Below are 14,055 nucleotides of genomic sequence, written 5' to 3' on the forward strand. Positions count from 1 at the left end.
CAGCCCTATTCTCATTATTTGAGATCTCCCCATGAACTCACCAGCAGCTCCACACAGGCCCGGTAGCCCTGTCCAGGTCTCCCAGAGTGTCAACCCCTCCACCATCTATCTCCCATGCTTTGGGAGCCCTGAGCCTCCTTCTGCCGGCTATGCTCACTACCAAACACAGGTACAGATGTGCTCACACAGCCCCTTGCCACTGCTGTCACCAATCTGATCATGTCACCCCCTTGCCTGAAACCTCCAGCCACCACGGCTTCTGGGACAAAGAGCCCCTGGACGTACAGCCTGTCCTTATGTCCTGGCCCCTCACATACCAGCACACAGCATTTGCTCAAGAAACCACTGGCCAAACACTGAGGTCTGTTTGTTTTTAATCAGACAATATGCAAAGTATTTACAACAGTCCTAGGTCCCTCCCTCCCCCTAAGCCTGGGCCATGGAATGTGGGACCCCAAGGCCCTGCCCAGAGCCAGGGGTCCCCGAGACCTCTGCATAGTCATCTGAAATCTACAAAACACTGTTTGTTTTTTAAAAAAGAAAAAAAGGACAGTATTAGGACACCTTTTACAAAGGGCCTTGGGCAGTCAGAGGGGGTTTTGAGAGCACGCTGGGGTGAGCGAGCCCAGATTGGACTGGAACGGATGGGAGACTTGGTAATAAACATGAATGAAAGGAAAAGTCGAAATTTCATAGGCAGGCACTGCTTGGCCTCCTTTCCCGCTGGCAGGGCCTGGCTGGCTCAAGAAACCCAGGCAGCGAGAATGTTATTGCTATGATGGGGGTCATGGGTGAAATGTACAACGTGTCAGGGGGGCCAGAGTGGGGGTGTTTTTACATGTTAAATATGGACACACATGGAGGCACACACGTGGACACATACACACATACATACACAGGGGCCCTTGGCAAGATGCTCACAAACTGTCAGCTACCCCTTTTACAGTTGGGCACACTGAGGCCCAGGGAGGGGCCACCACATACTCTAGGCTGAACAGCAGAGCTATGGCCAAAACACAGTCTCCTGGTGTCCTAGGGCTGGACTCACTACGAGATGCCAGGCCACAGGGTCTAGACAGGAGCTGAGCACTTGTGGAGGCCATGGCCACATGACAAGGAGGTCCTGGTGCATGGCAGTGGACACCCTTATCCTCTCACCTCAGCCCGGCACTCAGTTCCCTACTTGGGATTTCAGAGGGGCCAATGGGGAGAAGAGCAGGGTCCAGGCCTTGAAATGCCACAGGACAAACTAGGGAAAGGAGGGACTTGGGGCCCCCTTAAGGCCAGGTCAGGACCTCCCAGCCTCTTGGGTCTTCTACTTCTGCTTGATTGCCTCTGGAGCCTAAGAGCTCACTCCCTTTCATGGTTGACTAGCTCCAAAGGTCAAAACCAACCACATTCTGATTGAAGCCTATACCTTCCTGCAGCTTCCACCCCTCAGTCCTAGCTCATCCCCCTCCAGTCTCTTCCCATGATGGCCCTGCTGAGATCTGCAGCCAGGAGTGGTGACAGCACCCTCTCTCTGCTATCTCTAACCCCTCATCAGGCCCTTTATTCCCTGGGAGGCCCCAGTTTGTCCAAGAAGCTTCCAAGGACAAACCTCATCGGTTCCTGAGGAAGACAGGGGGAGTAGCAGGTTCTGATCCCACCTCAAGCCTGGACTGCTCTGTGGCCTTGGGCAAGTCACGGCCCCTCTCTGGACTTAGTTTCCCCATGGGGGCAAGAACTTGATGATCTCTAAGGGTCCCTCAGGTCTAAGCAGGGCAGGGTTTGTGGGGGGGGTACCCACGGCACCCACCATCAAGTCAAGCTGGGCTTCAGGTTGCCCAGCCAGCCAGCAGACAGCAGAGGGGTCTGGACCCAGTGGCCTCTGCCAACAGATGTTTCAGGGACGGATGGTAGGGGCAGGGTTGAGGGGCAGGCTGAGGGCTAGGAGCCCATCACTCCTCTTTGGAAAGGCTCTTTGGCCAGCTCTTGAGACAGACCTGGGGTGGCGTGGGAATTGGAGAAGGAGTCAGTGTGTGGAGCAGGCTGAGGCTGGGAAAGGGGGTCCCATCCCAGCCCTTCTTCCAATTCCTCCTCCAGAGATGGCAGAGCTCAAGGAGCGAACGCAGGGAGGAGGCATGTAGCCAGAGGAGGAGCTGGGAGACAGTCACCATGCCAGCCTCAACCCTGCCTTAAGGGCTGCCCCGGACTCCCAAGCCCTTCCAGCAACAAAAGGGGGAGGGGCTTTGTCACTGGCAATTCAGCCTCATGGAGGAAGGATGGGTGGGGGGCAGCAGAGGGAGGCAGAACCCCGTGTGAGGGGCCGCCCACCCAGGATCCAAGCCGAGAGGCCAGTCTGGCCCTGGGGACTGCTCCCTATAGGTTCTCGCCGGGCTGGTACTGGGGCTCGGTGGACGTGAAGTAGTCCTCCAGGAAGGCCTGCAGGTACTCGAAGGTGGGCCGCTCCTCTGGCTCCTTCCGCCAACACTGGCACATGAGGTCATGCAGGGACTCGGGACACTCAGGTGGGCAAGGCATCCGGTAGCCCCGCTCCACCTGGTCCAGAACCTCTCGGTTCACCATCCCTGGGGGCAGAGGGAGGCATGAGGAGGGTGGCTTCGGTGAGGAAGGTGGAGGTGGGGGGAAGTACAGGAGGACAAAGAAGAGGGCTTCCCATCTAGGACAGGTCCAGTGTGACTGAGAGCAAGTCCCGTCCCCAAGGCTGAGAGCACTGACCATAGAGGGAGCCTAAGATCAGATGCTCAACCTCTTTGTTATACAGGTGGGGAAACTGAGGTCCAAAAGGGGGTGTGGCTTATCCAAGGCCACCCAGGCAGAGGGGCTCAGAGACCAAAGATGGGGTCCGGGGACTGCTCTTACCAGGGTAGGGCACCCGTCCCTTCGTTGTGAGCTCCGTCAGCAGGATCCCAAAGGACCACACGTCTGACTTGATGGTGAATCGGCCATACAGGGCAGCTTCTGGAGCCGTCCACTTGATGGGGAATTTGGCACCTGCAGCAGTGAGAAAGGTCAGGGTGGCTCATCAGAACGTCATGACTGCTCTGCCAGATCGCACCATTGTCATCTCCTCAAGTCAGAGGAGGAGACTGAGGCACAGAGAAGGGGTGTGACCTGCCCAAAGCCACACAGCATCTGCTGCCCAGGCCTGCCCACCTTGCCGGGCAGTGTACTCGTTGTCTTCTATGAGTCGAGCCAGCCCGAAGTCAGCCACTTTGCATACCAGGTTCTCTCCAACCAGGATGTTGGCAGCACGGAGGTCCCGGTGGACGTAGTTCATCCTCTCCACATACGCCATGCCTGAGGCAATCTGCAGGAGAATCCCCAGAAGCTAGCTCAGAGAACACCCCATGCCCCTCCCAGGGTCACAGGACACATGCCCAGGGTTGGGGTCATTCCCAGAGATGGAGAGCCAACCACACTCCTACCCACCCCACACTTCTTCAGGCAAGAGAAGTTGGTTTACAATAAATGTTGTTGGCATAAAAAGCAGGTGGAAGGAACACAGGGCAAGAGGCAAAGGGCAGGTACAAGGCAAGACGCAGCCAGGGAGGTGGGTAGCCATGGAAAGGGAGCCCAGCTGCCCCACAGGCACAGACGTGTACCAAGTCCTGCCTGCTACGCCTCTCTGAGCATTCTCTGAGTCCCTTCTCTGGGCTGCAGTTTTCCCATCTGTCAAATGGAAATAATAGCCATCCCTACCTCCCCGATTGTGATAGAGATTAAATGAAAAATGGCTGTTCAGCACTGCCTACGGCAAGCACTAATGCGTGTTTGTTGAGTGACTGAATAACCTTTACAGGGAAGAGAAATGAAGCCTGAACCTATAGTGAGTCAGCAACTTCTGATTCCGAAGGCGGGGGCTCTTCCCTCTGCCCAGAACTGCCACTCGTAGCCCCTGTAAGTGGCCCCAGTAGTACATGCAGAGAGATCAGCAAGTGTGGGGACCATCAAGGTGGGCTTCCTGGAGGGGACACTCAGGAGGCAAGAATTGGCTAAGCCAGGATAAGGGCTTGAGAGCCAAGGGTGTGGGGCAGTGGGAGGGGTGGGCTCACCTGAGCAGCCATGTCCACCAGCTGAGGCAGCCGCAGGTACTTGCCCGTTTCCCCCTTGAGAAAGTCCAGCAAACTCCCTGGGCAGAGAGAGACAGCTCCAGCCCCTGCCCACTCTGCCCTGCCCTCCCTGGGCCAGGAACAGTGACTGCTGGTCCTGTCTACCCAAGCAGACTGGCCTCCCTTTAACAAGCACAACAGACTGTATGTAAACTCATCTCTGAATAAAGTCCCTCTCTCACTCAGTGTGTGTCACTCAAAGAGCAGGCAGAATGGGAAACAACCCAAACAACCATCTCCAGGTGAATGGACAAGCAACCTGTGGCACATCCATACAGTGGAATGTTGTTGTTGTTGTTGTTGTTGTGTGCCTTCAAGTCCATTCCAACTCAGAGCAACTCCATGAGACAGAGTAGAACTGCCTCCATAGGGTTTTCTTGGCAGTAAATTTACAGAAGCAGATCGCCAGGTCTTTCTCCCGTGCAGTCACTGGGCGGGTTCAAACCATCAACTCTTCAGTTAGCAGCTGAGAGCTTAACTACTGCACCACCAGGGCTCCTATTCAACAGAATACAACTCAGCAATAAAAAGGAATAAATTCCTGATACACGCAACAACACGCATGAATCGCAGCTGTAAAAAATTACATATATGAAGCTCTGAATAGGCAAATCCAATCTAAACTGACAGAAAGCAGATCAGTGGTTGCCTGGGGCTGGGGGCTACTTTCTGCAAAGGGGTGCAAAGGAACTTTTTTGGGTGATGGAAAATGTTCTACATCTTGATTGCAATAAGGGATGCACAGAATATTCATCTGATAAAACTCATTGAACTGAACACTTAAAACCACATACAAATTATACCTTAACCAAGTGGAATTTTACAAAGTAATTAACTATTTAAACATTAACTAAAGGTCTGGCCAGGGACTCCACCTGGATGTGACCAGTTTGGAAGGTTGGGGGAGTTCTCTTCTGGCCCCAGAATGGCAAACAAGTTTAGAAAACCAGCACACTGGGGACAAGGGGATGGACTGTGGGGACTGAAACGGAAAAGGCCATCCTTGGCTGGGTTTAACCATCTGCTGACATGAGAATTTGATTTCGTTTCATTCCATAAAGGTGTACATTCTAGACTGGGGGGAAGTGAAGCCATCCCCAGTGGCCCTGTCGTGGGAACGCCTGTCTCTGGGCTGCCCCGGCTCTGTGCCAGGCACTCGGGCCTCACCCTTGCTCATGTACTCAGTGACGATATAGATGGGCTCCTCGGACACGACGGCATACAGCTGCACCAGCTTCTCATGCCTCAGTTTCTTCATGACCTGGGCCTCCTGCAGAAAGGCCTCTGGCGACATGGTGCCCGGCTTCAGGGTTTTGATGGCCACCCTGGTGGTACCGTTCCAGGTCCCTGTGTGAGGACAGGCATAGGCTGGCTCAGATAAGGCCCCATCCCTATTCCACAGGAACCCAAATCAACCTGTCTGGGTGCCAATTTTAGCTCTGGCCTCCCTAGCCATGTGATCAGCCAAGCCAAGGCCCAGGCCCTCAGTGACTTCATCTGTAAAATGGGCATAATCACAGCACGCTCCTCACAGGACTGTCACAAGGATTCAATGAGTCTCTGGCACATGTTCAAGAAACAGTAGCTGTTGTTAGGACTATGAGTATCAGAATGTCCTAAAAAGCTGCACACTAGTCTGAGAGATGGGAGCCTAGGCTTCTGCCTGGGTGATTTTAGGGCCTCAGTGGGTCTCTTGGCAGAGCATCAAAGGTGCCTCAGGAGTTGGCAAATTTTAGTGTGTACTGGTGGGGCTGGAGATGAGGAGCTGACCTAGGGGTAGCTGAGACCTCTGGGAGCAGAGGTCATTCTGGAGCCCAGATTCCCCAAAGATTCAGGCATAGAGCTAAGTATGAGGGCTTGGAGGTCCCACCAGCAAGATTTTAACTCCCACCTCTGCCTCCTGCCAGCAGTGAAATTGTGGGTGAGTCATTTCCCCTCTCTAAGCCTCAGTTTCCTCATCTGGAAAATGGGGGTGCTATAGTGCCTACTGACATGTGCAAAGAGCTGGAGATGGAAAACCAAAAGGGAAGAACACGCTCGGCATTTCTCATGCTGAAAGAACTGAAGAAAAAATTCAAGCCTCGAGTTGCAATAGTGAAGGATTCCATGGCGAAAATATTAAACGACACAGGAAGCATCAAAAGAAGATGGAAGGAACACACAGAGTCATTATACCAAAAAGAATTAGTCGATATTCAACCATTTCAAGAGGTGGCATATGATCAGGAACTGACGGTACTGAAGGAAGAAGTCCAGGCTGCTCTGAAGGCATTGGCGAAAAACAAGGCTCCAGGAATTGATGGAATATCAATTGAGATGTTTCAACAAACAGATGCAACGCTGGAGGTGCTCACTCATCTATGCCAAGAAATATGGAAGACAGCTTCCTGGCCAACTGACTGGAAGAGATCCATATTTATGCCTATTCCCAAGAAAGGTGATCCAACTGAATGTGGAAATTATAGAACAATATCATTAATATCACACGCAAGCAAAATTTTGCTGAAGATCATTCAAAAACGACTGCAGCAGTATATCAACAGGGAACTGCCAGAAATCCAGGCTGGTTTCAGAAGAGGACGTGGAACCAGGGATATCATTGCTGATGTCAGATGGATCCTGGCTGAAAGCAAAGAATACCAAAAGGATGTTTACCTGTGTTTTATTGACTATGCAAAGGCATTTGACTGTGTGGATCATAACAAACTATGGATAACACTGCAAAGAATGGGAATTCCAGAACAATTGTGCTCATGAGGAACCTTTACATAGATCAAGAGGCAGTTGTTCGGCAGGTTTAGAGCCAGGAAAGGCATGTATCAGGGTTGTATTCTTTCACCATACCTATTTAATCTGTATGCTGAACAGATAATAGGAGAAGCTGGACTATATGAAGAAGAACGGGGCATCAGGATTGGAGTAAGACTCATTAACAACCAGTGTTATGCAGATGACACAACCTTGCTTGCTGAAAGTGAAGAGGACTTGAAGCACTTACTAATGAAGATCAAAGACCACAGCCTTCAGTATGGATTACACAAAAATAAAGAAAACAAATCCTCACATAAAGAAAACAAAAATCCTCACAACTGGACCAATGAGCAACATCATGATAAGCAGAGAAAAGATTGAAGTTGTCAAGGATTTCATTTTACTTGGATCCACAATCAACACCCATGGAAGCAGCAGTCAAGAAATCAAAAGACGCGTTGCATTGGCCAAATCTGCTGCAAAGGATCTCTTCAAAGTGTTGTAAGAGCAAAGATGTCACCCTGAAGACTAAGGTGCACCTGACTTAAGCCATGGTATTTTCAATCACATCATATACATGCGAAAGCTGGACAATGAATAAGGAAGACCAAAGAAGAGTTGATGCCTTTGAACTGTGATGTTGGCAAAGACTATTGAATACACCATGGACTGCCAAAAGGACGAACAAATCCGTCTTAGAAGAAGTGCGACCAGAATGCTCCTTAGAGGCAAGGATGGTGAGACTGCATCTTACATACTTTGGACATGTTGTCAGGAGGGATCAGTCTCTGGAGAAAGATATCATGCCTGGCAGAGTACAGGGTCAGCGGAAAAGAGGGAGACCCTCAATGAGGTGGATTGACACAGTGGCTGCAACAATGAGCTCAAGCATAACAAAGATTGTAAGGATGGTGCAGGACCAGGCAGTATTTCGCTCTGTTGTGCATAGGGTCGCTATGAGTCAGAACCGACTTGATGGCGCCTAACAACAACAACAACAACAACAACATAGTGTCTACTATGCTATAGTGACAACTTGAAGTTGTCAAGGATTTCATTTTACTTGGATCCACAATCAACGCCCATGAAAGCAGCAGTCAAGAAATCAAACCATGTACTGCACTGACTGGGCAAATCTGCACTAAAGAACTCTTTTAAAGTGTTAAAAAGCAAAGATGTCACTTTGAGAACTAAGGTGTGCCTGACCCAAGCCATTCATGCAAAAGCTGGAGAATGAATAAGGAAGACTGAAGAAGAATTGATGCCTTTGAATTATGGTGTTGATGAAGAATATAAAATATACCATGGACTGCCAGAAGAATGAACAAATTTGTCCTGGAAGAAGCACAGCCAGAATGCTCCTTAGAAGGGAGGAAGGGGAGACTTCATCTTGCGTACTTTGGACATGTTATCAGGCAGCACCAGCCCCTGGAGAAGGGCATCATGCTTGGTAGAGAGTCAGCGAAAAAGAGGAAGACCCTCAACAAGATGGACTGACACAGTGGCTGCAACAACGGGCTCAAACACAGCAACAACTGTGACAATGGATTGTTTCATTCTGTCGTATGTAGGGTCGCTATGAGTCGGAACCGACTCCACAGCACCTAACGACAACATAGTGCCTACCCCATTGGGCTTTTTGAGGATTAAATGAGACTTTAGGCACTGGGCCAGGTCCCGCTGTGAGGGCTCGGTAAATAATAGCTGCAGTTATCGTTATTATTATCTAACTGTGGGGCCCTGGAAGAAGCTGTGTTCTAAACCAGAGTGTTTAATCCAGGTACTTGTCCCGGCTGGGCCCAGCCCTCCCCATCCCTGGGCCTCACTCAAGGGTTGGGCTCAGGCCCAACTCTGTGGCCCACCTAGCGAAGCTGGGGAGGAAGTGGGTGACATCTGAAATCACCCCAAAATGACACCCCAGCCAGGGATGAGTTCTGCAGCCACCAGAAGGGCTGATGCCGTGGATTTATCTGGGTTTGCTCAAGTCTACCTAGTGTCTGTGGTTAGGCACTAGTTTCTCATCCCTCTCCCCTCTCATCAGCTCAAAGCCCATGCCTCACCTTCCCTGGCCTGGCCTGACTTCCAGCCTCCAGGTCTTTGTCCCCATGACGCCTTCCCCCCAGGGCCCTCTCTGCTCCTTCCCACCAGCCCTCTGAAGGGATGAAAGTGGAGACAGCAATATCGAGTAAATACTGTGGCTCAGACAAGACAACCTTGAAGACGGCAAACCGCGATCCCTCGCTGAAGCCACAGACTCCCAGCTGTCACGCACACCTCCACCTGACCTCGGGATCCCTCTTCGTCAGCAGAAACCAGTCAGCAAAAGAGGGGCCTGGGTTTTATCAGAGCTGGGTGGTGTTTGTTTGCCAAGATGGCTTTGTTATCTCTCCCACTAAAAGAGGGGGCACCTCCAAGGTTAGACAGGAGATCATTAACAGAACACACCAGGCCCCACGCTTCCCAGCATTCCCCTCTGGGAGCTGGCTTCTCCTTCCTCGGCTTAAGTGCTAACGTGTGGGCCCCACGCTGGGCCAGTGTTCTCGCATAACAACCCTGCAGGTGGGTCCTGTTATCACCAGCCCCATTTTACAGTTGAGAAGACTGAGGCTCAGGGTGAAGCCACCTGCTTCAGACCATACAGCAGGTGATTGGGCGCTCCCAGTGCCCAGGCTTAGACCGATAAGCAGTGCCGGGATCTGCAGAGGCATGGGCAACAGTGAGTCCCACTCACCCACCTTAGTGCCCAGTAAAGCTCTGGTGGGAGGGGTACACCCCAACTAGGTTCAGACATCCTGGAATATTTCCATCATTGAAACAGGGTCCTGTTGCTCAGTAGAGGTGACTGGCTTCTGGAGGAGAAGGGGGGCCAAAGGGCCTTTGAGGGGCCCCTGATGGAGATCTGCCTGGTGCTCAGGCCGTGGTCTCTCCTCAGAGGGCGGAAGGCAGGGGGCAAGGCCTTACCCATCCACACCTCCCCGAAGCAGCCCTGGCCCAGCTTGACCTCCAGCCGCAACGACTCCCGGGGGATCTCCCAGGCGTCCTTGGCCAGGCCCTGAGTCTGCGGCTTGGACGTGGGGCACACGGTGGTGAGGCGGTGGCAGAGGCCATCGGCGTGTTCTGAGGACGGAGGCAGGGAGGTAGAGTCAAGCAGGGCTCCCCACTGAGGGCCTCCCTGTCAGGCAGTGTGTGCACACAGGCTTTGGGGACATGTGACATGCCCTCGAAGCCAGGAGTCTACACATGCATACACACCCAACACAGGCCCACACTGCCTCAGGCATCTGCTTACTGAGTCATTCATTCATTCATTCGTTCACTCATCAGACTTTAAGAGGTGGCCACCTAGGCTGGTATTAGGAATCCAAAAGGGGACAAGTCAGGAGTCACAGTCCAGGGCAGAGTCCACTTTCCCTTAGCCACCTTCTACGACCACAAATGTGGCAGAGGCGAGCTCTGTGGGACTGTGAGTGCGAGAGCAGGTGGGCTTGTTGGAGTCCTGGAAGGCTTCCCAGAGGAAACGATAACTGGGCTTGGGTCTGCAGAAGGAGGGTGAGTGGATAACTAGGGAACCACTTCAAGCGGGAGGTAGAGCCTGTACAAAGGCCCTGAGGGTTGTAGGAGCTGAAAGGAGGCCAGAGGGGCTGCAGGGGAGTGGATGGGGGAAAGACTGGCAGGAGGTGAAGGGGGAGCCAGCTAGTTCAGACCACCCAGGGCCTCAGAGGCTGCACTGGAGTCTTTATCTTCAGATTCCAAGGTAGCCCCTAGAGGGTTCTGATCAGGTGGCACAGGGTGCCATGATCTGATTTAAAGTTCAAAATGAACTCTGCAGAGATGGCCAACAGGACGGAGAGTAATGGCAGATCCTAGAGGGGGCCGGGAGGCCTGGGCAACAGAGGAAAAGGAAGGTGTGGGCGCAGAGTAGCTGCTTCTCTGGACAGGCACACAGAGAGGTGCCCATGGAGACCAACCCCTGTGGGGACACACAGGCCCATGGCACCATGGGCACCAGGAGCCCTAGACATCCCCATGGATTGGCCACACTGCTACATGTATGCCTCACACATGTACTCCACACACACCCCACACCCATGTGTCACACACACGCCCCCACACGTCCTTCTCACACACCCCCCGCATGTGTTCCGCATACACACACCCCCACATACGCCCCCCCACACACACACTCGCCCCCGGCACACATGCCCAGTACACGTGAACACGAGCGCTCTCACTGCTCTCTCTTTGCTGCAATCAATTCCATCCATCCACCCCCTCCTCTCTCCAGTAACCGGTTCAGACCGGTGCTGGGGCTGCAGAGACAAATGAGACCAGCCTATGCTCCCTCCCTTCTCAGCTCTGGTGCTCCTTTGCTGCAGCCCCCTCCTCACCAGCCAGCTGCAAAGGAGGAGGAGGCGGGGAGTGGAGCAGGGGAGAGGGAAGAAAGAAGGTAGGAGGCAGTGGCGGGCGGGGGGGTGGGTGGACAGGGAAGGGGGAAGGGAGGAGAAGAGAGGGAAAAGGAAGAAGGGGGAAAAAAGAGGGGAGAGGACAGCAGGAGACCCAGTGCCCTCAGCCCCCTCCTCAGGGTCTGCCGCTGAGGCCTGAGCCCCCACCCACACCCTCACAGCCGCCCGCCCCAGGGCCCAGCCCAGGCCCACTCACTGGAATAGTAAGCCACGAGCTGCTGCAGGCTGTTGAACTGGGTGCGGGAGGTAATGTAGAAGCCGCCGCTGTCTAGCTTGCGGATCTTGTAGTGCTTCACATTGAGGCCCTTGGCATTGTCAAAGTCAGACACGGAGAGGCAGTAGGCACCTGGGGGGGCAGAGCCAGAGGGGAGCTGTGACCACCATGGCCACCACCCCCACAGGCCGCAGCCAGGAACGTTGGTGCCCTGAGCATTGTTGTGTGCCTGCCTGACACAGGAGGGAGGGAGACCCAGAGCAGCCAGCACGAGGTTGATGGCAGAGCCAGCACTGGCCCACCTCTTGGCACCCAGCTTTGGGGCAGCCACCGAGGCAGGGCCTAGAGAGTGAATGAACCAGAGACTCTCGCCAGGCACCCTTAGCTCTGGCAAGACCTCCAGATCCCATATGCACATCCTAGCTGTGTGGCCTTGACAAGTTGATTGCCCTCTCTGGGCCTCAGTTTCCTCCTCTGTACAGTGGGGGTACTCCCGGATCCCTGGGAGGTTCAATGAGACACAAGGAAGAGGGCCTGGCACACAGTAGGTGCTCAGTAAGTGTTTGCTGGGAGCCTAGGAATGACCCCAAGTGGCTGTGTATCCCTGGCCCAACTGCTCCCCTCTCTGGGTATGCCTGTGGGGCACTGTCCCTGTCCCGCCTTCCTCCTGAACTGGGTCCAGGTTCAGGCAGGAGTCGGCTAAGGCTGTGGCAGCCGGGCAGGTGACTGTGTGCTGGCTGGGCCTGAGAGCTGCCAAGGCTGTGCTGGGCTTCCCTTAAGCCTGGAGAAGCTTTGGGCTGGGAAAGTTTCCTCATGTGCAGCAGGCCTGGCTAGAAGCCTCTGACGCCCTGAGCCCGAGATGCCTTGGGTGGCACCAGGGAGCAGGCAAAACTGAGCCCTGGAGTGGGGGAAGTGGGGAGAAGAAGCCTCAGTGGCCAGGGAAGGAGTCAGTGGCCAGAGAAGGCCCTTCTAGGGAGCTTGGCCCAGCAGGATGCCAGCATTATGCTGTAAGTCCAGCCCCTAGCCCCCCAAAGACCTTCTTTTTGGACAGTCCCTAGGCAGGGGAAACTGAGGCCCAGAGAGGGAAAGTGGCTGGCCTCATGTCACCCAGAATGTTAAGCACAGAGCTAGGACTTGAGCCCATACCCTAGGTCTCCAAAGCCCATACTTGGGCAACCACACTTTGCTGTAAACAGCCCAGGCCATGCGTGTGTGGGAGCCACAGGCCTGAGCCCAAGGCCAACCCCGGGCCACCTGTGCACACACATAGGGGCGCCATGTCCAGTGCCCCACATGCTCACAGAGGTACATGCTCCCTGGTTCCTTGGGCATGAGGACAAACTCACAACTCACTCTACACAGCAACATGTCCACCGGTGCACACACACATGCCTAGACCATGTGTGGTATGCACATGTATATCCATCTCTGCTCCCGTGAGCCCCAAGCCCACATGAAGCAGCCCAGCTTCATCACCATGGTGACGGGGCACCTGTGACCCACTTTCTGAGGGGCTGGAGAGAAAAGGGGATCTGCATTCTCCAGTTGGGGGGACAGGAGAGGTGCAGGGGCCAGGACTGTTGGGAGAAGAGCAAAGCCAGGTCCTAGACCCAGTTCAGCCCCAGAGGCCCCTGGGGAAAGGGAAGGAGAGGGATCCATTGGATCAGCACCCACCCTAAGCCTTTGCCGTGTGATCCTCAGTCCTCCTGACCACCTGTTTCCGCTCCCCACCTGAGGAAACTGGGGCCAGAGAGGCTAAGCCTTACCTTTGGCGGCACCTCTGCCAACTCAGATAACACAGTGTTTCTCAGATGCACCTCCCTGGCTTTAATTCTGCTGGAGTCTCCACCTAGAGGGCTCTTCCCACCACACTCCACATAACTAACTCCTATTCATTCCACAATACCCAGCTCAAACAACCCACAAAAGACCCAGTTCCCGCTGCCCAGCAGCAGTGCTCATACCTTTCGTGGTCTCGCTTTCTCGCACTAGGAAGGTCCCTCGAGGGTTTTCCGTATTGAGCAACAACCTTTCTGACTCCCTTCTGGTAATCTTGCCAAAGTACCACCTAGGTGGGAGGGAGAGAGATGGTGTTCGCGGTCCAGGCTTCGCTCACCCATAGCCCCTCTCCCTGGGATATGCCTGGGGCCCTGAACAGCTCATGAGAGAAGCTCGGACTGCAGTGACAGTGGGCAGACAGGCAACCAGGGAGCTGATACTCACTCCTCAGCCTGGATGGAGTCGGAGGGCGCCACGTAGTTGCTCGGTATGTAGCCCGTCTGTCCGGTGCTGAGCGAGTGGGCCAGCCACCAGTCTCCCTCTCTGAGCAGGGGAGAGGGAGGAAGCAAAGGAGAGGCAGCCATCAGCAGTGGCCCCAGAGCCTGCAGTCTTCAAGGGTGCTGTGCGGGGCCCCTCAGGCAGAGTGAGGCTCAGGAAGGCAGTGGACCAGCTTGAGCCACACAGCCTCCAGGTGGAGCTGGCCTGGAACGCTTCCCCTCCTCGCCCCAGTTGC

At 54.0% G+C, this 14,055-nt stretch overlaps 1 protein-coding gene across 4 annotated transcripts in view; it reads right to left on the reverse strand.

The window, feature by feature from the left end:
* Nucleotides 1-341: 341 nt before the first annotated feature.
* Nucleotides 342-14,055, reverse strand: part of SRC (SRC proto-oncogene, non-receptor tyrosine kinase) — a 60,392-nt gene continuing 46,678 nt past the window's right edge. For all 4 annotated transcript variants that reach the window (XM_049869171.1, XM_049869169.1, XM_049869170.1 and 1 more), the window contains 9 exons: nt 13,767-13,865; nt 13,508-13,611; nt 11,526-11,675; nt 9,828-9,983; nt 5,283-5,462; nt 4,059-4,135; nt 3,160-3,313; nt 2,866-2,997; nt 342-2,570 (listed from right to left, as the gene is read on the reverse strand). In XM_049869171.1, coding sequence (XP_049725128.1) covers nt 2,362-2,570; nt 2,866-2,997; nt 3,160-3,313; nt 4,059-4,135; nt 5,283-5,462; nt 9,828-9,983; nt 11,526-11,675; nt 13,508-13,611; nt 13,767-13,865 — 1,261 coding nt within the window. In that variant the 3' untranslated portion in view covers nt 342-2,361. The remainder of the gene's footprint in view (nt 2,571-2,865; nt 2,998-3,159; nt 3,314-4,058; nt 4,136-5,282; nt 5,463-9,827; nt 9,984-11,525; nt 11,676-13,507; nt 13,612-13,766; nt 13,866-14,055) is intronic.

The sequence above is a fragment of the Elephas maximus genome, chromosome 25, assembly GCF_024166365.1.
Source record: "Elephas maximus indicus isolate mEleMax1 chromosome 25, mEleMax1 primary haplotype, whole genome shotgun sequence".
NCBI classification, from domain to species: domain Eukaryota; kingdom Metazoa; phylum Chordata; class Mammalia; order Proboscidea; family Elephantidae; genus Elephas; species Elephas maximus.